We start from the raw sequence: 23,038 nt of genomic DNA, 5'->3' as shown, positions 1-23,038 counted from the left end.
ACACACACAATGGAGCTGATCTCCAGTACCCAGCAGCTGCTGCTGCTGCTGCTACCCACACAATGGAGCTGATCTGCAGTACCCTACAGCTGCTGCTCCTACACACACAATGGAGCTGATCTCCAGTACCCAGCAGCTGCTGCTGCTACACACATAATGGAGCTGATCTGCAGTAGCCAACAGCTGCTGCTACACACACACAATGGAGCTGACCTGCAGTACCCAGCAGCTGCTGCTACATACACAATGGAGCTGATCCGCAGTACCCAGCAGCTGCTGCTCCTCCTACACACACAATGGAGCTGATCTGCAGTACCCAGCAGCTGCTGCTACATACACAATGGAGCTGATCCACAGTACCCAGCAGCTGCTGCTACACACACAATGGAGCTGATCCGCAGTACCCAGCAGCTGCTGCTACACACACAATGGAGCTGATCTGCAGTATCAAGCAGCTGCTGCTACTAACACAATGGAGCTGATCTGCAGTACCCAGCAGCTGCTGCTACATACAGGATGGAGCTGATCCACAGTACCCAGCAGCTGCTGCTCCTCCTACACACACAATGGAGCTGATCCACAGTACCCAGCAGCTGCTGCTACATACACAATGGAGCTAATCCACAGTACCCAGCAGCTGCTGCTACACACACAATGGAGCTGATCCGCAGTACCCAGCAGCTGCTGCTACACACACAATGGAGCTGATCTGCAGTATCAAGCAGCTGCTGCTACTAACACAATGGAGCTGATCTGCAGTACCCAGCAGCTGCTGCTACATACAGGATGGAGCTGATCCACAGTACCCAGCAGCTGCTGCTACATACACAATGGAGCTAATCCACAGTACCCAGCAGCTGCTGCTACACACACAATGGAGCTGATCCGCAGTACCCAGCAGCTGCTGCTACACACACAATGGAGCTGATCTCCAGTACCCAGCAGCTGCTGCTGCTGCTGCTACACACACAATGGAGCTGATCTGCAGTAGCCAACAGCTGCTGCTACACACACAATGGAGCTGATCTGCAGTACCCAGCAGCTGCTGTTCCTACACACAATGGAGCTGATTTGCAATACTCAGCAGCTGCTGCTACATACACAATGGAGCTGATCCGCAGTACCCAGCAGCTGCTGCTGCACACACAATGGAGCTGATCTGCAGTTCCCAGCAGCTGCTGCTCCTACACACACACAATGGCGCTGATCTGCAGTACCCAACAGCTGCTGCTCCTACACACACAATGGAGCTGATCCGCAGTACCCAGCAGCTGCTGCTACACACACTGGAGCTGATCTGCAGTACTCAGCAGCTGCTGCTACACACACAATGGATCTGATCTGTAGTATCCAGCAGCTGCTGCTCCTACACACACAATGGAGCTGATCCGCAGTACCCAGCAGCTGCTGCTCCTACACACACAATGGAGCTGATCCGCAGTACCCAACAGCTGCTGCTCCTACACACACAATGGAGCTGATCTGCAGTACCCAGCAGCTGCTGCTACACACACACACAATGCAGCTGATCTGCAGTACCCAGCAGCTGCTGCTCCTACACACACAATGGAGCTGATCTCCAGTACCCAGCAGCTGCTGCTGATACACACAATGGAGCTGTTCTGCAGTACCCTACAGCTGCTGCTCCTACACACACAATGGAGCTTATCTCCAGTACCCAGCAGCTGCTGCTGCTGCTGCTACACACACAATGGAGCTGATCTGCAGTAGCCAACAGCTGCTGCTGCACACACAATGGAGCTGATCTGCAGTTCCCAGCAGCTGCTCCTACACACACACAATGGCGCTGATCTGCAGTACCCAACAGCTGCTGCTCCTACACACACAATGGAGCTGATCCGCAGTACCCAGCAGCTGCTGCTACACACAATGGAGCTGATTTGCAATACTCAGCAGCTGCTGCTACATACACAATGGAGCTGATCCGCAGTACCCAGCAGTTGCTGCTGCACACACAATGGAGCTGATCTGCAGTTCCCAGCAGCTGCTGCTCCTACACACACACAATGGCACTGATCTGCAGTACCCAACAGCTGCTGCTCCTATACACACAATGGAGCTGATCCGCAGTATCCAGCAGCTGCTGCTACACACACACTGGAGCTGATCTGCAGTGCCCAGCAGCTGCTGCTACACACACAATGGATCTGATCTGCAGTATCCAGCAGCTGCTGCTCCTACACATACAATGGAGCTGATCCGCAGTACCCAGCAGCTGCTGCTCCTACACACACAATGGAGCTGATCCGCAGTACCCAACAGCTGCTGCTCCTACACACACAATGGAGCTGATCTGCAGTACCCAGCAATTGCTGCTGCTGTTACACACACACTGGAGCTGATCTGCAGTACCCAACAGCTGCAGCTCGTACACACAATGGAGCTGATCTGCAGTACCCAGCAGCTGCTGGTACATACACAATGGAGCTGATCTGCAGTACCCAGCAGATGCTGCTACACACACAATGGAGCTGATCTGCAGTATCAAGCAGCTGCTGCTACTAATACAATGGAGCTGATCTGCAGTACCCAGCAGCTGCTGCTACATACAGGATGGAGCTGATCCACAGTACCCAGCAGCTGCTGCTACATACACAATGGAGCTGATCTGCAGTATCAAGCAGCTGCTGCTACTAACACAATGGAGCTGATCTGCAGTACCCAGCAGCTGCTGCTACATACAGGATGGAGCTGATCCACAGTACCCCGCAGCTGCAGCTACATACACAATGGAGCTAATCCACAGTACCCAGCAGCTGCTGCTACACACAATGGAGCTGATCCGCAGTACCCAGCAGCTGCTGCTACACACACAATGGAGCTGATCTGCAGTATCAAGCAGCTGCTGCTACTAACAAATGGAGCTGATCTACAGTATCCAGCAGCTGCTGCTACACACACAATGGAGCTAATCCACAGTACCCAGCAGCTGCTGCTACACACACAATGGAGCTGATCCGCAGTACCCAGCAGCTGCTGCTACACACACAATGGAGCTGATCTGCAGTATCCAGCAGCTGCTGCTCCTACACACACAATGGAGCTGATCCGAAGTACCCAGCAGCTGCTGCTCCTACACACACAATGGAGCTGATCCCCAGTACCCAACAGCTGCTGCTCCTACACACACAATGGAGCTGATGTGCAGTACCCAGCAGCTGCTGCTCCTACACACACAATGGAGCTGATCTACAGTACCCAGCAGCTGCTGCAGCTACACACACAATGGAGCTGATCTGCAGTACCCTACAGCTGCTGCTCCTACACACACAATGGAGCTGATCTCCAGTACCCAGCTGCTGCTGCTACACACACACAATGGAGCTGATCTGCAGTACCCTACAGCTGCTGCTCCTACACACACAATGGAGCTGATCTCCAGTAACCAACAGCTGCTGCTCCTACACACACAATGGAGCTGATCTGCAGTACCCAGCAGCTGCAGCTACACACACACAATGCAGGCTGATCTGCAGTACCCAGCAGCTGCTGCTCCTACACACACAATGGAGCTGATCTGCAGTACCCTACAGCTGCTGCTCCTACACACACAATGGAGCTAATCTCCAGTACCCAGCAGCTGCTGCTGCTGCTACACACACAATGGATCTCATCTGCAGTACCCTACAGCTGCTGCTCCTACACACACAATGGAGCTGATCTCCAGTACCCAGCAGTTGCTGCTGCTGCTACAAACACAATGGAGCTGATCTGCAGTAGCCAACAGCTGCTGCTACACACACACAATGGAGCTGATCCGCAGTACCCAGCAGCTGCTGCTCCTACACACACAATGGAGCTGATCTGCAGTACCCAGCAGCTGCTGCTCCTACACACACAATGGCGCTGATCCGCAGTACCCAGCAATTGCTGCTGCTGCTACACACACAATGGAGCTGATCTGCAGTACCCAGCAGCTGCTGCTCCTACACACACACAATGGAGCTGATCTGCAGTACCCAACAGCTGCTGCTCCTACACACACAATGGAGCTGATCTGCAGTACCCAACAGCTGCTGCTCCTACACACAATGGATCTGATCTGCAGTACCCAGCAGCTGCTGCTACATACACAATGGAGCTGATCTGCAGTACCCAGCAGCTGCTGCTACACACACAATGGAGCTGATCTGCAGTATCAAGCAGCTGCTGCTACTAACACAATGGAGCTGATCTGCAGTACCCAGCAGTTGCTGCTACATACAGGATGGAGCTGATCCACAGTACCCAGCAGCTGCTGCTACATACACAATGGAGCTAATCCACAGTACCCAGCAGCTGCTGCTACACACACAATGGAGCTGATCCACAGTACCCAGCAGCTGCTGCTACACACACAATGGAGCTGATCCGCAGTACCCAGCAGCTGCTGCTGCTACACACACAATGGCGATGATCTGCAGTACCCAGCAGCTGATGCTACACACATAATGGAGTTGATCTGCAGTACCCAACAGCTGCTGCTCCTACACACAATGGATCTGATCTGCAGTACCCAGCAGCTGCTGCTACATACACAATGGAGCTGATCTGCAGTACCCAGCAGCTGCTGCTACACACACAATGGAGCTGATCTGCAGTATCAAGCAGCTGCTGCTACTAACACAATGGAGCTGATCTGCAGTACCCAGCAGTTGCTGCTACATACAGAATGGAGCTGATCCACAGTACCCAGCAGCTGCTGCTACATACACAATGGAGCTAATCCACAGTACCCAGCAGCTGCTGCTACACACACAATGGCGATGATCTGCAGTACCCAGCAGCTGATGCTACACACATAATGGAGTTGATCTGCAGTACCCAACAGCTGCTGCTACACACACAATGGCAGCAAAGCCACAAAAGAGGACTAAAAAATCCTTCAGAAATTCAAGAATTAACACTCATACAATAGAAACACAAGAGAAATATAGAGCACAAATAGTTCCAAATATCAAAAGTTTATTCAAAAAAATATTTAACATGAAAAAAGTGGTAGCAATAATCAAATTTCAGACTAATTTCAGATTACTGGTACCCCTTTTTCCATGTTAAATATTTTTCTGAATAAACTTTGATATTTTTGTATTTGGGACTATTTGTGCTCTATTTTTCTCTTGCGTTTTCATTAATTATGGGAGCTTCCCGAGCTGTTATAGCCCCCCTCACCACTAGGTATTGGGTTTAACGGATCATTAATATGTTTTCTGTTCTAAGGATTTTACATATACACACATAATGGAGCTGATCTGCAGTAGCCAGCAGTGGCAGCTACACACACAATGGAGCTGTACAGTGCAATTCTTACATCCAGCCACCACTGGAGTGAATAACCGCCGATCAGTATGGATGCCGGGTCTCGGACCCCCACCGATTTCACATAGATGACCTTGTCTAAGGATATCAATATCTTATGATTGTTCAATCCATTTAAATGGGTTTTTCAGGGAAAAAAATATTTTTTTTAACGCCACTGATATGTGGAGTGGCAGATAGGGGGCGCCGAGCACGGTCTGGAGACTCCCATCAGATGGGTCAATAATGGAGCGTTGGACAACTTCAAAGCCTTTTTTGGTTTTCAGGGTATTCGGTGCTGCCTAGGGAATATATGGGCTTAGAAATGTCTTACAAGGCTGGACAAGCGGTTACAACGGTTTCTATAGGGAAAACCTGATGACAGCTTCCCTTTAAGATGCTAAAAACCTTGTAATCAACACAAATGCCAGATAACTGGATCCCAAACTAGGAATTTGCCAGATTCTTTACATACTTATGTGAGATGAGGCCATGGAGGTAGCCATGGCCGAGAGCAATCCCTGTATCACACCCTGGCACCCTCTCTCTATACCGTAATGTCTCTTCCTCTGCATACCTGGGTACTGCATCTCTGCGCCATCAGGGCCCCCCCTGAGCTGTATTGGATTCCTTGCAGGCGGTTTTGCAATAACAAAGACACAGTCCGGCTTTCCTTCAACATCAACAGCTTTACTAAGCACATCCAAGACATTTCCAGTATCATTTTCAGGCTTCACAACAGGCGACGTTCTTTCTGTCCCTTTCCATTTCTCCCTCTCACTAAGCTCGTTGCCAGGACGGACCGTACCTTTCGGTCCCTCAGCGTCCTCTCTGTCCAGATTCCTTGCCTCGTGTGGGGTGTCATCAGCCGCTTCGCCCCGGATCTAAGGACCGCTGCCCACGCAAAAATCTGCCACATGATGAGCGACCTGCCCGTTCTGCTTAGCCTCCTTCTTAGCAAATACAGCCCCAGTAATACTGCATCCGCTAGCCCTGCTGCTGTTGTTCCTTCAGATGAGAACCGGCCACGGGATGCTAAAGGCTGGGTCTCACTCTCCTTGAACGCTGCATGGCACGGTGTTGCCCTGGGCTAGCCAGCCCACATGAACTACACGGGCACCCGGCCACGACTGACTACACCAGGAAGCCCTCTCTATCTTAACCCACTGTGCCCCTCCTATGTTAACTATTTGGAAGGCCTAATTCTAGAAACCGAAGTGTGCCCCATCTTGTGGCAAAATGTGGGTACTACTCTTCCCCTGAATACCATAATGCAAACATATATGCAGTTATAAATTACAACATTACAATTACAGTAACATTAAATATGTTTAAAGGGATTGGGGGGAAAGTGCTATATGTATATATTTCAACCCCTTACACTCACACGGACAATAATGCGTTCAGATCCATGGGCTGCAACAAGATATGTTTGATTCTGTGTGTGGACTTGTAGAGCCACCACCAAGAGAAAATACCTGCAAAATGCATAAAAGGAAGGATGAACATGACAGAAAGTAATATGCTGGGGTTAAAGAATAACTGTTGTTTTCATTTTTATTTCATAAATCAATAATACACATGAAAATAAGCAACTGTGTAATATATCTGATCAGAGGAATCGGCTCCTGGACTGATCGTTCATTCTCTAATCATCTTTGTTCAGTGAAGACAGATTTTCCCATTACTGAGATAAGAGATGACAGTTGGTGCTTTTCAAATTCTATGGAGGAAGGAGCTAGAGACCAACACTGACATTATACTGAATGTTCTCCTGGAATTACAGTTACAGCTCTCCATGGAACCTTATCACCACCAACTGTCATCTCCTATCTCAGTAATGGGTAAATCTGCCTTCACTAAATACAGATTTTACTGATGATTACAGAATGAACTAGATGGGTATTTCCTGAAGGAACTACAGATAGTGCTTTGGAATGGTGCCCGGGCTGCCCCTGCAAGACTTTCACACTTGGGTGCCCCTCAGGCGGTCCGATTTGGTGGGTTGGGTCAATCTGGGTCTGATTTTGTGGGCGGGGTAAATCTAGGTCCGATTCGGTGGGCGGGGTCACTTTTGGTCCGATTCTGTGGGCGCGGCCACTCTGGGTCCGATTCGGTGGGCGGAGCCACTCTGGGTCCGATTTGGTGGGCGGGGCACCTTAGGGACCAATTTGGTGGGTGGGGTCACTCGGTCCGATTTGGTGGGCTGGGCACCTCAGGGTCTGATTTGGTGGGCTGGGCACCTCAGGGTCCGATTTGGTGGGTGGGGTCACTCTGGGTCCGATTTGGTGGGCGGGGTCACTCTGGGCCCGATTTGGTGGAAGGGGTCACTCTGGGTCCGATTTGGTGGAAGGGGTCACTCTGGGTCTGATTTGGTGGAAGGGGTCACTCTGGGTCCGATTTGGTGGGCGGAGCCACTCTGGGTCCGATTTGGTGGGCGGGGTCACTCTGGGTCTGATTTAGGGGGCGGGGTCACTCTGGGTCCGATTTGGTGGGCCGGGCCCCTCGGGGTCCGATTTGGTGGGCCGGGCCTCTCGGGTTCCGAATTGGTGAGCGGGGTAATCTACTATCTAATTATCTAAGGGCACTTCCGTCTTTCTGTCTCACAACACCGCTACGTCATCATCTCGTGAGACCGCAATGCACTCTTGGGACCGGAGCGCGCAACAAGCATCGGGTACCGGCCACTCCAGGTGCAACAAGCATCGTGTACCGGCCGCTCTAGGAGGTGCAACAACCATCAGATACCGGCCGCTCCAGGAGGTGAGTATGTAACTTTTTTATTTTAATTCTTTTTTTTTTTTTAACAGGGATATGCAGTATACTATGTGACTGGACAATATACTACGTGACTGGGCAGTATAACTACGTGGCTCTGCGCTGTATACTGCGTGGCTCTGTGCTGTATACTGCGTGGCTCTGCGCTGTATACTACGTGGCTCTGCGCTGTATACTACGCGGCTCTGCGCTGTATACTGCGCGGCTCTGCGCTGTGTACTGCGCGGCTCTGCGCTGTGTACTGCACGGCTCTGCGCTGTGTACTGCGCGGCTCTGCACTGTGTACTGCGCGTTCTGCGCTGTATACTGCGCAGCTCTGCGCAGCTCTGCGCTTTGTACTGCGCGGCTCTGCGCTATATACTGCGTGGCTCTTCGCTGTATACTACGCGGCTCTGCGCTGTGTACTGCGCGTGTCCGTGCTGTGTACTGCGCGTGTCTGCGCTGTATACTGCGGGGCTCTGCACTGTATACTGCGGGGCTCTGCGCTGTATATTACGCGGCTCAGCGCTGTATACTGCGCGGCTCTGCGCTGCATACTGCGTGGCTCTACGCTGCGTACTGCGCGGCTCTGCGCTGTATACTGGGTGGCTCTGCGCTTTATACTGCGCGGCTTTGCGCTGTGTACTGCATGGCTCTGCGCTGTGTACTGCGCGGCTCTGCGCTGTGTACTGCACGGCTCTGCGCTGTGTACTGCACGGCTCTGCGCTTTATACTGCGCGGCTCTGCGCTGTGTACTGCACGGCTCTGCGCTGTGTACTGCGCGGCTCTGCGCTGTGTACTGCACGGCTCTGCGCTTTATACTGCGCGGCTCTGCGCTGTGTACTGCACGGCTCTGCGCTGTGTACTGCGCGGCTCTGCGCTGTGTACTGCGCGGCTCTGCGCTTTATACTGCGCGGCTCTGCGCTTTATACTGCGCGGCTCTGCGCTGTGTACTGCGCGGCTCTGCGCTGTGTACTGCGCGGCTCTGCGCTGTGTACTGCACGGCTCTGCGCTTTATACTGCGCGGCTCTGCGCTGTGTACTGCACGGCTCTGCGCTGTGTACTGCGCGGCTCTGCGCTTTAAACTGCGCGGCTCTGCGCTGTGTACTGCACGGCTCTGCGCTGTGTACTGCGCGGCTCTGCGATGTGTACTGCGCGGCTCTGCGCTTTATACTGCGCGGCTCTGCGCTGTGTACTGCGCGGCTCTGCGCTGTGTACTGCGCGGCTCTGCGCTGTGTACTGCACGGCTCTGCGCTTTATACTGCGCGGCTCTGCGCTGTGTACTGCGCGGCTCTGCGCTGTGTACTGCGCGGCTCTGCGCTGTGTACTGCACGGCTCTGCGCTTTATACTGCGCGGCTCTGCGCTGTGTACTGCACGGCTCTGCGCTGTGTACTGCGCGGCTCTGCGCTGTGTACTGCACGGCTCTGCGCTTTATACTGCGCGGCTCTGCGCTGTGTACTGCACGGCTCTGCGCTGTGTACTGCGCGGCTCTGCGCTGTGTACTGCGCGGCTCTGCGCTTTATACTGCGCGGCTCTGCGCTGTGTACTGCGCGGCTCTGCGCTGTGTACTGCGCGGCTCTGCGCTGTGTACTGCGCGGCTCTGCGCTGTGTACTGCGCGGCTCTGCGCTGTGTACTGCGCGGCTCTGCGCTGTGTACTGCACGGCTCTGCACTGTATACTGCGTGGCTGTGCAATATACTACGTGGACATGCATATTCTAGAATACCCGATGAGTTAGAATCGGGCCACAGTCTAATAATCATAAGACTACAGATAGTGGTTTGGAATTGTGCTGTACTGTCACTTTAAGAGCTGATATTATCTGACAAAACTTGTGACCTGGTGAGCTGATGTAGATTTCATAGGCGTTGGCATAGTAACTGTGTCTGACTGCGCATATCAATGAGCTAATCAGCCAGGTGGCAGTTATTTTTAGAAATTGCCTCAGAAACCAGCCCATTATAAACGTATAGGAAAATTTCTCCATTGAAACGCATTGAAAGACTTTTTTCAAACACAAATTGCGCAAAAACTACAAATCCGATCGACACGAAAAATACTTAGCACACCTCTCAGGAACGCTGGCTTCGAAATGACACCTCACTGGAGTCTGTGAGTTTAGCGGTTCGGGCCGCATTACGTGCGGACTGAATAATAAGAATAAGAAGAAGTTTACCACGGTGGAATAACAGTATAGTGCTTTGTTCCAAAGCACTATAATAATCAGTCCAGGAGGAGACAGACGCAGATTTCTCTGATGAGATATATTACAAAATGTCTTATTTTCATGTGTACTGTTGATTAATGAAAAAAAGAAATACATAAAATAACGGTTACTCTATAAAGAAAAAAGCAAAACATTTTATTGTAGCTTTGGTCATTTTTGAAAGATACATATGCCATAAAAGATTACCGTAATTAAGAATATATTATTCCATTGTGATAATGCCATCTCTAGGGCCGTATGCCATCTCTGCACGCCTCTGATTTCATGTAGTAGGATGCAAAGTGTTATTTCCATGTGAATCCCAAAGAAAAAGTTGCCCTCTCCATCGAGGGAGCATATATTAGGAGAGTTTTCGTCAAAAGAATTGTTTTGATGGGAGAACCTCTTCTTTATAGGCACTGAGTAGTAACCCATAGAGTGCCTACAGCTCTGGGTTTGGGAGCACAGAAGCTCTACATTATGGGCTGCTGCCTCTGCCATGTACAAAGGGCCTAAAACTGCTGCTACTATCACTAATGTGTTTTCTATAATGGGATTCTATCTTACAAAATCTTGAAAATTCACCCATAAGTGCTGACCTCATATCAGACATCTTTTAGAACATAGGTAGGTCTATGGATGGATGCAAGTGAGCAGACCTCTGCTTACTGATAATGTGGCGCCATAGGACATTTATTAAGTTTCAAGCTTCCAATCACTGTATTACGTAACCCTATTCAAAAGAGGAGACTTATGCTTAAAACAATTACACGGCTTCCTTAATTTGAAATTGATAACATACAATATTAAAATAAAATGAAATGCAAAGAGGTAATACAAAAAACAACAGACCATGCAGCGTAGCTATATATATATATATATATATATATATATATATATATATATATATATATATATATATATATACACACACACACACACACGTACACACATACATATGTATTATATGCATACAGGGTCCCCCGACGCGCGTTTTGCATGAGCTTCTTGAGGGGTCAAGAAGAAGCTCACAAAAAACGTGCATCATGTGCTGATGTATATAATAGGATTATTGGGGAACCATCTCTGTTCTATACCTTATGTACCTATTAGGCCAATTGATCCTTGGGAAAACATACTGAGTGCCTGTATTTAATATAGGCAATCTTGGGAATGGCTTTCATTTTTCGCTCACTTGACATTTATGTTTGCAGGCCACTAGATGGGATTCAATATCTGAACTGATGTCTGTTTAGTCACATTTGATTCTGTAGATATATTTAATTGAGTATATAGAAATACTTTTTTGCACTCAGCACTTTATTCTTATTTCTTTGAGGATTATTAAGTAAGGAAATTATTTACCGACCCCGTGATAACATTTAACATGTGGCACTTTAAATTAAAAATTCTCTGTTGCTTTATATATGTGTTTTCTGTACTAGGCACTTTAAGATTTTTTCCATGGATTAATAGAAATCCTGCCATTACCTGTGTGACTACAGCAGAATATAAGGGAAATGCAGATATAAGAATTAGTGATGAGCGATCCTGCTCAGATAAGGTGATAATCATGCACGCTCTGGTACTAATAGTGTATCTACAGCATGCTCTAATACTATATTCTAGTCCCCGCGGCTGCATTTCTCACGGCTGTTTAACAGTCATAACACATGCAGGGATTGCCTAACAAACAGGAAACTCTTGTATGTGTTGCGGCTGTCGAACATCTGCGAGAAATGCAGGCGCGGGGACTAGAACATAGTATTAGAGCACGCCGTAGATACTCATTAATAATGATCTTATTCTTATGTAAAGATCTGTATAATTGCCATACAGTTTGTAAAAAAAAAAAAATATATATATACTGTATATATATATATATATATATATATATATATATATATATATATATATATATATACACACTGTATATATACACACACATACACACACACACACATATAGCTATATGACGTGCGTCGGGGGATCCGGTGTGCATTTTTGTAAGGATTGCAGTCATACACTTGATGTATGCATGTGTAATCTTATATATATGTATCTATAGGGCTATGCGGCATGGTGTGTTTTCTTTTGTATTACCTCTTTGCCTTTCATTTTATTTTAATATGGTATCTTGTCAATTTCAAATAAAAAAAAAGCTTTATAATTTTTTAAGCAAAAGTCTTATTTTGAATAGGATTATATAATGCATTTTTGGAGGTGCTTTAAATAAATAATTGTTAGCCCTTGTATGGTTATTCACTGTATTACATAGTCTATCGATGTCTGTACGTCCGCTATACTCACCTCTGGTCTGGATTGGGCTTTCCTTTTTTTCTCATGTTGTTTGCTGTAGTTTCGCTGAAATGGAGCCGCCCAACTGTGATTTTAGTGACCTGTTCTGGTGGAAGGGACAACCTAAGATGACCAGAGAGAGAATAGGGACATATTTTAAGTTTCCGAGTATAAATTACACCTATCACACATTTTAACCTATTTTTGACCTTCCCGTTACTTACGTGACTGGATGAAAAGGACGCTTGCTGCGATCAGACTGCGATTGCTCAATACTGATGCTTTGATTGATGGCCTCCAGCTGCAAACGGCACAAGGAGAAAGACACAGGTTTGAGTTGTACAAGCTAATATGGATACTAAAAACATAGTAATTATGACATTATCTTGCTCAGCTTACTAACAGACAAAGCCAAAGGAACCTGATCTTGAAGAATCAGAGCTGATGACTTATCTCCTGTCTGTGGCCTTCATTAGGCTGGGACTATACAGATTACTACAGTATGTGTCAGTACACCGCTATATGTAGCTCTAACGCCAGGGACTATCAGGATAACTTTTGTATAGAAGCCTTACTAGTAGTGATGAGCGAATATACTTGTTGCTCGGGTGACCTCCGAGTATTTTTTAGTGCTTGGAGATTTAGTTTTCATTGTAGCAGCTGAATGATTTACATCTGTTAGCCAGCATAAGTACATGTGGGGGTTGCCTGGTTGCTAGGGAATCCCCACATGTATTCAAGCTGTCTAGTAGCTGTAAATCATTCAGCTGCCGGGATAAAAACTAAATCTCCGAACACTAACAAATACTCGGAGATCACCCGAGCATGCTCAGGAAAACCCGAGCAACGAGTACACTCGCTCATCACTACTTACTAGGACATCACAATTAGGGAAGAGTTAGTCGCCTAAGGTCAGCGTCACACTCAGCGTAGAGAAATACGGTCCGTATTTTACGGCCGTAATTTTCACAAAACACTGTTCCGTATTCAGTGCGAGGATGCGATTTTTACGGACAAATGTATCCGTGTGTCATCCGTATGGCATCCGTATGGCTTCCGTACGGCGATTTTTTTTGCGCAGGCTTGTGCAGCGCCCCAGAGTCCTGGTCGTTGCAGTACTGTGGCTCCGCCACTATGGGGAGCTATGGTGCGTCCAATGGCACTGAAGGAGTTCATCTGATCAGGTATCACAGACACCAATACATTTCACAGCCGGGCCTCCGGGGGGAGCTAAGGGTGCTATTCATTAGGCCACTCCCCACCATAGTGGGTAAACTGGGGGTCAGGCAGGAAGTTAGATTAGAAAGCTGACTGGGTTGGAACCAGGCAACACCTTGTGGCAGAGGGTGTTGTAGGGGAAGATACAGTAGGGTCTCTGTCAGGGGTGGGATCCTGACAGAGGCTTGGCATTGGAAAGAACGTAACGGGTTCGCGCCTGCTCCGGGAAGCGGCGGTGCCCAAGAAAGGACTAGAAGCGAGATAGATTGTGCTGAGTGAGAAACGGGATCACGCAAAGGAGAAATACCAGTAGGAGTCGTGCTGTAAGACCGAAGCAACATCCTACTGAGGCGCAATACCGGTGGCCGGAACGCCGAGGGAGTAGAACAACATTCAGCTTCAAGCAATACTCCAAACAGCGGCAGGACAGTCAGTCTCAGGCGGGCTGTCTAACTCAAATCACCTATGAAGTCTTGGGAGGCAATTGTGGGAGAGGGGCGTCTCTAGGGTCCCGGAAGAACTCCAGGCCTACCCGTCAAACGGGTGCCGTTCCTACCCGAACCTCAGGGAGGGACGGAGGATTAGCAGAACATCATCTAGTCGAGTTGTGAGGGAACATCAGAAACAGACACAACAGTTGTGGGGTACTTTCCGTAAGCACAGCAGGGAAGGACTACAACACATAGCGCTAGGGGGAAGGCACAGATTTCCTCCTGTGAAGAGAACTCTGGAAGTGTCATTGGACCGGCCGGACTTGCGCAGCCTGGTGAGCTGTATTCTGGATTGAGGACCCAGAGATCTTCAGTAAAGAGGTAAAGAGACTGCAACCTGGTGTCCTCATTATTTATCGCGACCTACACCCCACAACTGCACCGTTACAACACCACTTATTGCACCGGACGTCCCCCACTGACAGACAGGGCCACGGACCGGGTCTAGCCACCGTGACAACCCCAGGACTGAGATCCCAGAGACCCGGCTCCGGGTACCCCTCGGCCCTGCGGCAGTGTGGGGGCGCTCCAACTTGGCGTCACGAACAGGATTCTACTTAAGCCTGAAGAATCAGGTCATGTGTGCCTTGGAACTGTGATTTGTTGTGCTTGGACTGTACTTTATTGCAAAGACTGTGCTGCGCCATTTACCGCCAAAAGTTCCCGCCAAAAACCGCCGCCATTGCTACGCCAGAGAAGAAGGAGGGCGTGCCATGGGAGGAGACTACCAGAGTGGCGCAAGGAATGGCTACCGCCCCCTGCGCTTCTGGCTGCAAGGTGAGGACCTGCCCTCAAGCAGAGGACGACCCCCTGATTTGCAACGGCGGGAAGCAGGAGATGGAGAAGCTCGGCCCTGGAGAAATGGCGGAGTCCGATGCATGCATTGCCACCGATCAGCAGACCATGACGAAGAACAGCGAGTGCCGGAACGGGGAAGGAGCAGTCCCGGTTTGCCCTCGTTCACCGGAGACGGACCCGTGTCCCCTGCAGCCGGAGGATCCGAAGCCCCTGGAACAGATGGCGGAGCTGAGTCCACCAATCCCGACCTCGGAGCCAGCGGAGGAGGAACCACAGCGAGCGGAGCCACGTCCGGAGACCGTATTGGAAGAGCCGCAGTCCAAGCAGCAGCCGACTCCAGCGTTCTTGTCAGCGGACCGGATCGACACCAGTGGAACCACATCAGGCGCAGGTACGACAGATACCCCTGCCCCCACGCTCGATCCCACTCCCGCGACCGATCCTCCCCGCAGCAGTAATCCTTCGTTCACCATCGAGCGGGTGGTCCTCGGCCCCAGCGCGATCGGGAAGTTGTTGCCGCCACTACCAACCAGGTGGGGGGAGCCCATAGAGATGGGCCCGGACGGAGTGATGTTCCGGTGGGACACCCCCTGGGTTGAGCAGGATGGGGTACCGGTGGATGGTCTCACCATCGCAATACTAACCTGGGACCAGTACAATCAATGCGTGCTCCAGCACTGGAAACAGCGAGGTGAAGTTGAACAACGGGACGCAACCCTAGAAGTTTGTACATGGTGGGAAGGACGTGGTAAGGCGGGGAACTGTGTCAGCCTTCCACCCCAGGAAAGGATGGGGCTCTATACAAGAACCGGGTCTATTGACTGGCGTCTTTGTTGCTAGTTATGATGTGGAAACTCCCTGCTGTGATCGGGAAGGCGAACCATTACGGGAAGGGGATCAGGTGACGTACACCCGTCACCAGAACGCACAAGGATGGCGTGCCCGGAATGTTCAGCGATGTGAGCCTGAGAGAGTCTCACCTGTGGCCCCAATTATGGTTGATCCAGATTTGCCAGATCTCGTTACTGTCTCCACTGTGCGCTTTGTGGTAGCTCCCGAACTCGCCAGCAGGGTCAGTCTTCAAATTCAGACACCGGGTGACCTGGTGGTCCCTGCGGGGCCTGCCGCTGGTATCCGTGCCACAGTAGGCGGGGGCCAGGGGCCAAGACCACCTGAGTAAGAATAAACCTCGATACCATGAGTATGTATATAGTTACTGTTTCCTGTTTGCTAAACCCGTCCAGGGTTAATTCCTTATGGATCCCTTTGTTGACCCGGGATCCTTGTTGATTTGTTTACTTTTCTTCAAGCTTGCACAAGATTGAAAGAACTGCAGTAATCATGGACCGTGCATGATACAAACTTTTTCCTGTATATAGTTTGCACCTTCTTAAAGGCGCTTCCTACTGGTTTTACTTAAAGACTCTTTGCGAAGATACCGTACCGGAACCTTTGCTGAGCATGGACTGGTAGTCTGAGAAGACGAACTACCTCAGAAAGACTTGATCCCCTCTTAAAGGGGATGCCAAAAGTGTACTTATGAGTGATACTGTTTTAGAACAGTAATGTGATGACAATGCTTAAACTGAAAATGATAATGTTGTACGAGAAAGTTATATGTGTTTAATTAGTTAAATGTGAAGAAATACTGATGATGTGCTCTGAGAAGTAAAAAGGTGAAAGGTAGAAGAAGGATGCAGTGGACCCGTAGGGATAGACGTGGAGTCCAGCATGCATGACAGAAAGAAAGATAATGAGAAGGCTTAATGTTCAGAAGAAAATGCTTGATAATGTTGATAGATAGTTAGGATAGAAGGTAAACCCTGAGTCCTCATAGGAGTCATATAGAGATGGCTCTGTGCTCTTAAACTGAAAGTAATGTTATGTTCTATACTGTGTATAGTAGTTGAAAAGGCAGTAGGCCCTGGCTGAACGGGGCGGTCCTGTAACAGAAAGGAGAGGCAGTAGGTCTGGTGCCGATAGGACAGGCGGTCCTGCAGATTTAAAGAAGGAGAATGAAAAAGTTAACTTACCTTATAATGTGATTATAAGAAGGTCTTTGGTGGATACAGAGTGTATGTCCTTAAAGGCAAGGTTAAAGTATTGTTCAGCAATTTTTGCACTTAGTAGAATACCCGGTTGGGTAACAGAAGTTAATTATAGCCTGTTGCTATGATATTTAACCATGTTTTGTAACGTTCAAGTGTCCTCACCTCCCATAAAGGGAAGCTTGTTCAAGTATACGTATTGTTATTTGCACTCAACAAAAATTGTATGTCTTTTTGCTAAACTTGTATTGTTGTTTTCTTCCCAGTCCCGGAGTACTGTGTTTAACCAGGGGGGAGTGCAGCGCCCCAGAGTCCTGGTCGTTGCAGTACTGTGGCTCCGCCACTATGGGGAGCTATGGTGCGTCCGATGGCACTGAAGGAGTTCATCTGATCAGGTATCACAGACACCAATACATTTCACAGCCGGGCCTCCGGGGGGAGCTAAGGGTGCTATTCATTAGGCCACTCCCCACCATAGTGGGTAAACTGGGGGTCAGGCAGGAAGTTAGATTAGAAAGCTGACTGGGTTGGAACCAGGCAACACCTTGTGGCAGAGGGTGTTGTAGGGGAAGATACAGTAGGGTCTCTGTCAGGGGTGGGATCCTGACAGAGGCTTGGCATTGGAAAGAACGTAACGGGTTCGCGCCTGCTCCGGGAAGCGGCGGTGCCCAAGAAAGGACTAGAAGCGAGATAGATTGTGCTGAGTGAGAAACGGGATCACGCAAAGGAGAAATACCAGTAGGAGTCGTGCTGTAAGACCGAAGCAACATCCTACTGAGGCGCAATACCGGTGGCCGGAACGCCGAGGGAGTAGAACAACATTCAGCTTCAAGCAATACTCCAAACAGCGGCAGGACAGTCAGTCTCAGGCGGGCTGTCTAACTCAAATCACCTATGAAGTCTTGGGAGGCAATTGTGGGAGAGGGGCGTCTCTAGGGTCCCGGAAGAACTCCAGGCCTACCCGTCAAACGGGTGCCGTTCCTACCCGAACCTCAGGGAGGGACGAAGGATTAGCAGAACATCATCTAGTCGAGTTGTGAGGGAACATCAGAAACAGACACAACAGTTGTGGGGTACTTTCCGTAAGCACAGCAGGGAAGGACTACAACACACAGCGCTAGGGGGAAGGCACAGATTTCCTCCTGTGAAGAGAACTCTGGAAGTGTCATTGGACCGGCCGGACTTGCGCAGCCTGGTGAGCTGTATTCTGGATTGAGGACCCAGAGATCTTCAGTAAAGAGGTAAAGAGACTGCAACCTGGTGTCCTCATTATTTATCGCGACCTGCACCCCACAACTGCACCGTTACAACACCACTTATTGCACCGGACGTCCCACACTGACAGACAGGGCCACGGACCGGGTCCAGCCACCGTGACAACCCCAGGACTGAGATCCCAGAGGCCCGGCTCCGGGTACCCCTCGGCCCTGCGGCGGTGTGGGGGCGCTCCACTTGCAAAATGGACAAATCATGGATCCATCGGCTCAAATATTCCTTAAAACATATATACAGTCCATATATATATATATATATGTATATATATATATATATATATATATATATATATATATATATATATATATGTATATATATATATATATATATATCAGTGAGACACACACACATTATATATATATATATATATATATATATATATATATATATACATACGGTGTATATATATATATATATATTTATATTTAATTCAACACTACATAGCATATAAGCCGGTAATTCAATTGCCGGCTTTTGCTCTCTCCTTCACAAACCCGACAGGATATGAGACATGGTTTACATACAGTAAACGATCTCATATCCCTTTTTTTATTACATATTCCTCTTTACTAATGTAACAAGTGTCTGTGTGTAAAATTTTGAAGCTCTATTAAATTAAAGGGTTAAATCCCGTAAAAAATTGGCGTGGGCTCCCGCGCAATTTTCAAAAGTCCAGCAACACCTTTACATGGCCGGTCTGTTCATGTTATACAAACAGCTATGGTAGATCAGGAGCCTCTGTCACTCCAGCTCTACTCCCCACCCAGAGCCATTTTCTGTTTAATCAACAGCCTCTATGCTGTGTAACTTCAGGTAAAAGAGCCATCAGTCAAGCAGGAAGCCGTGCCGCTGGGTGGGGAATAGAGCTGGAGTGACAGAGGCTTCAGATTTACCATATTTGTTTGTATAACAATTCAATAGTAATGGAGAAACAGACTGGTCATGTAAAGGGATTGGTGGACTTGCGTTCGAAAGAGCTACATACACAACACATAGAAATAGTTTTGGGAGTGAAATTCTGATGACAGATTCCCATTAAGCCAGGTTAGAAAGGGGCCCACAAGTAATAATCAAAATGGGTCAACCTTCCTAGTGCTGACACCTATCCGGAGTTGGGCCCCACGACCATGTTCCCCTACTTAAGTTGGGTGCATAGTACTTAATTCTCACCTTCACACCATTTAGCTTTAAGTAGAAGCACTCAATAGGTAGGATGCCTTCTGGGGTCTTGATATATTTGGGTTCTCCGATCATGCCGATGTACACCGTCACCTGAAAATGGTTTTTCTTTTGGCACACAAAGGCATCATCTCCCACTGAGAAATTAAACCCTTTATCAGCATCCACCTTGTAAGTGGGCATGGGGCTGCAAAAAAAAGACAATTATATCATAAATTGCAGCAATAAGTCCGAAGCTAAAGGTATACTCTGACGAACCACTGCATGGCTCCAGTACCAATACTGAAACGCTCCTGGGGGGCTGCATTTAAGGCAAACAACAATCATCTACAGAGGGGTCTCTGCTACTAGTGCAGGAGAGTCAGGATGGACTGATGTGGGACAGAGCTACTTTACATACTTTTCCTATAGATTATTGCCTATGGGTCCCTTCAGTGAGATATAATCCCTCCCCCGGTATATAATGATGTAACAGGCTTAGACTTACAGTTCTTTGCAGTTACTGTCATACAAGGAGACCCACTTATTCTGTAGGTGCGGCTGCCATTTGATAGACTGATAATTGGGGTCCAGGTAGGAGCCATTGAGACTGTCATTATCTTGCATAAGACCTGGATTAAAAAATAATAATAATAATTATACTATAATGATGAGCGTTGTACCCATAATCCAACCCCAGATACCCCCTTGTTATTGGATGTTATGTAATTGCAGTGATGGTAGCTCCTTCAGTGAGTGCTCTCTATATTAGGTATCCATACATTAGTGCAGTCACGCAAATCAACATGGGTTCGGTTCACACATATTTCATTGTGTAGTACAAAAAGGTATTTTATAAGCACCCAAAAAATTTTTTTAGCAAAAAACTGATTTCAAAGTTTATTTTTTGGATTACACGTAATGTAACATCTGACAATGACCTACTGTTTAAATCAGGTTTTTCTGTTAAATATATATAATTTTTTGCAGAGCTTTTTTTTCAGCTGTATTAAGAAAAATGAAAAATCTTGCAATTTTCACACTGGTCACTGAGGTCATTTTAGACTCATGTTTGACAAAATAGTTTTCAGCAGTCTCAATATCATCACAGGAAAGATTCTAATGATTGAAATGAATAATAACACCTCTGCGCACAGCTGATAACACAGGACACACCAATCACAATGTGATGTCACAGCTGACTTCCTCCCTCTCCCTTGTAAATGATCTTTGCACACGCTCATTAGATGCTTTAATGACGGCCGAGTTGCTGCTCATGTAAGTGTGCATTTCCTGAAAGAACAGGAAGAGTGTACAAATTGCAAGATTTCTATTTTTTACTTATCATAAAAAACACTTAAACAATAAGTCATTTTCTATATACCCTCTAAGGACATTTGCTGTGCTGTCTTGGCAATGCCGATCATTTGGCCGTAATCAATCAATGCATTTATACTACAAAATGAAATGTTCACAAACAGGCCCACTACAAAAAACACACGATATAACAATCCGTCTTCGGTCACGCTGTGGTTGTATACTGATCCCAATAGTCTGTACTCAGACTTTGGTATATGAATAGTGCTTTATCCAAGCCTGGGTGTATGTGAATGCTTCTCTGTGACCCTCAGACAGTAATTATGTGAAGGCTAGCGGAAATCTTGTCCTTTATGTGCCTGCTCTACATACATGTGTGTGGGTCTATGTCAGTGTGTCAGTACCCGGCTCCTGTTTCACCATGCCTCCACTGGGTACTTGATCCCTCAGATTAGGAGAATCTGAGTGTTTCCTCTTCTTGGCAGGATGCACGGGCAACCTGCAGTAAAAAAAAAATATATTGTTAAGAACCTAAAATAAATACGTCTTTTCAGTCAATCTTGTTTTGTGGAATTTTTTAGAGTTAAACCTCAAATATAGAAAAAAAATTAAAAAAAAGTAGTGTGCCATTTCACATTGTAGTGAATATATTATTTCATTTTTTTTTATTATGGTGTTCTTTTTATTTTATTGTTTTTTTGTTATCCGTTTCTATTAAGACTCATCGGCTCGTGGCCCATGCCGGGCGCCCATATGATCAATAGGGTCAATCAGAGAGCCGCATATTTAATATAAGGCATCCATCAGCGCCATGTTTTTATCATAAGGAAGGCAAAAAGCGGTATAACCCATCTGGTTGTTGAAAGAAGATAAAAATTGTCTAAGGGTATGTGCACACGTTCAGTATTTGCAGCAGAAAAATGTGCTGCAAATACTGATGTGTTAATAAGAAAAATGCTTTGAAAAACATGCTCCTTTTTTAGGCTTATTTTTGGGGGCGTTTTTTCCCCTTTCATTAAATGGGTGAAAAATGCTTCAAAAACGCTTGAATGAATCGACAGGCTGCAAATTTGCAAGAAAAAAAATAAGCAACATGTGTAGAAGATTTCAGATATCTCATAGTTTGCGGCTACAGTAAATGCTACAATAACGCAACATGTGAACACAGCCTTACAGAGAAACTGTTGAGCAGGACTGGTCATTAAAGGGTCCATTTCAATAAGTGAGTGAATGGAAAGACACCCCAACTATTCCCATGACCAGCAGAGTCCCTCCTGTGGTACATACTCGGATCCATGCTGCTGCTGGAGAAGCTGCTGAAGCATCTGAGATTGCTGCGTGTGATGGAGGACGGTGGGTGGAATACCAGGTCCAAGCGGTGGGTACGGGGGCATTAAGGACTCCACTTTCAGGTACAAGTCCCGTTGCATGTTGGGGTAGTGCTGCTGGTGTGCAGGGTGCGGTGGAGGTGGGCCCTGAAGGTGAGAAGGTGGCGGGTGCTCCAAGCGAGAAGGTGGGTTGATGTGGCAAATATTTTCTGGGGTCATAGTGCGAAGCAGGTGAGGATCTATAAAATAAGAAGAAACACACAAGTAAGAAATCAACTACTAACCAGGAGAAACTCTAACATCATGGACATTGTCTATGGCAGTAAATGTGGTCTTATTGTGGAAAGCTAGACATGTGCTGGGCTGGGAGAGAACTAGAAGTAGAAGGAACATTGAATTGTAGATACAGATTTGATAATACAAGAGTCACTCGGATGTGAATCGCAACCCAATGCGATAACATGGATAGAAATACATGCAGTCACACTCCGGTCAGGGGAGCCAACGGCCAGTCCGAGCATTGCGTTGCGATCTTCGTCCAAGTTATATGGCCGTCTGACTCTTCCCTAACTGCTGCTAATTTCAGCTTTCAGCAGAATCGTTCAGCACTCAGACATTGCGGACGGATAATTGTTTTACTTGGGACACACAGTGTTCATAAAGAATATAAAGGATTATAGGAGAAAATTGCATAAAACAAAGAGGACACACATACAGTATTATCAAACTCCAACAACTAACAAAGCACCATGTTCTCAACACCGTCTCCAGCATAAGCTGGCAGCTGTTGTACACCCCAACACTAACAGTTACACAACTGAGCTGATCGTGTTGATTTTAACTTT

The 23,038-nt window shown here is 47.7% G+C and overlaps 1 protein-coding gene across 10 annotated transcripts in view; it reads right to left on the bottom strand.

The window, feature by feature from the left end:
* Positions 1–23,038, bottom strand: part of MYRF (myelin regulatory factor) — a 186,990-nt gene that overhangs the window by 21,800 nt on the left and 142,152 nt on the right. For 5 of the 10 annotated variants that reach the window (XM_077287932.1, XM_077287937.1, XM_077287936.1 and 2 more), the window contains 7 exons: positions 22,153–22,432; positions 21,270–21,364; positions 20,057–20,180; positions 19,561–19,756; positions 12,785–12,861; positions 12,573–12,683; positions 6,680–6,776 (listed from right to left, as the gene is read on the bottom strand). In XM_077287932.1, the coding sequence (XP_077144047.1) occupies positions 6,680–6,776; positions 12,573–12,683; positions 12,785–12,861; positions 19,561–19,756; positions 20,057–20,180; positions 21,270–21,364; positions 22,153–22,432 (980 nt within the window). The remainder of the gene's footprint in view (positions 1–6,679; positions 6,777–12,572; positions 12,684–12,784; positions 12,862–19,560; positions 19,757–20,056; positions 20,181–21,269; positions 21,365–22,152; positions 22,433–23,038) is intronic. The other 5 variants (XM_077287933.1, XM_077287938.1, XM_077287935.1 and 2 more) reach the window with 3 other exon arrangements.

The sequence above is a fragment of the Ranitomeya variabilis genome, chromosome 2 (assembly GCF_051348905.1).
Source record: "Ranitomeya variabilis isolate aRanVar5 chromosome 2, aRanVar5.hap1, whole genome shotgun sequence".
In the NCBI taxonomy this organism is placed as follows: Eukaryota; Metazoa; Chordata; class Amphibia; order Anura; family Dendrobatidae; genus Ranitomeya; species Ranitomeya variabilis.
Note: the sequence above shows the minus strand (reverse complement) of the source record. Positions and strands in the feature narration are given on the sequence as shown.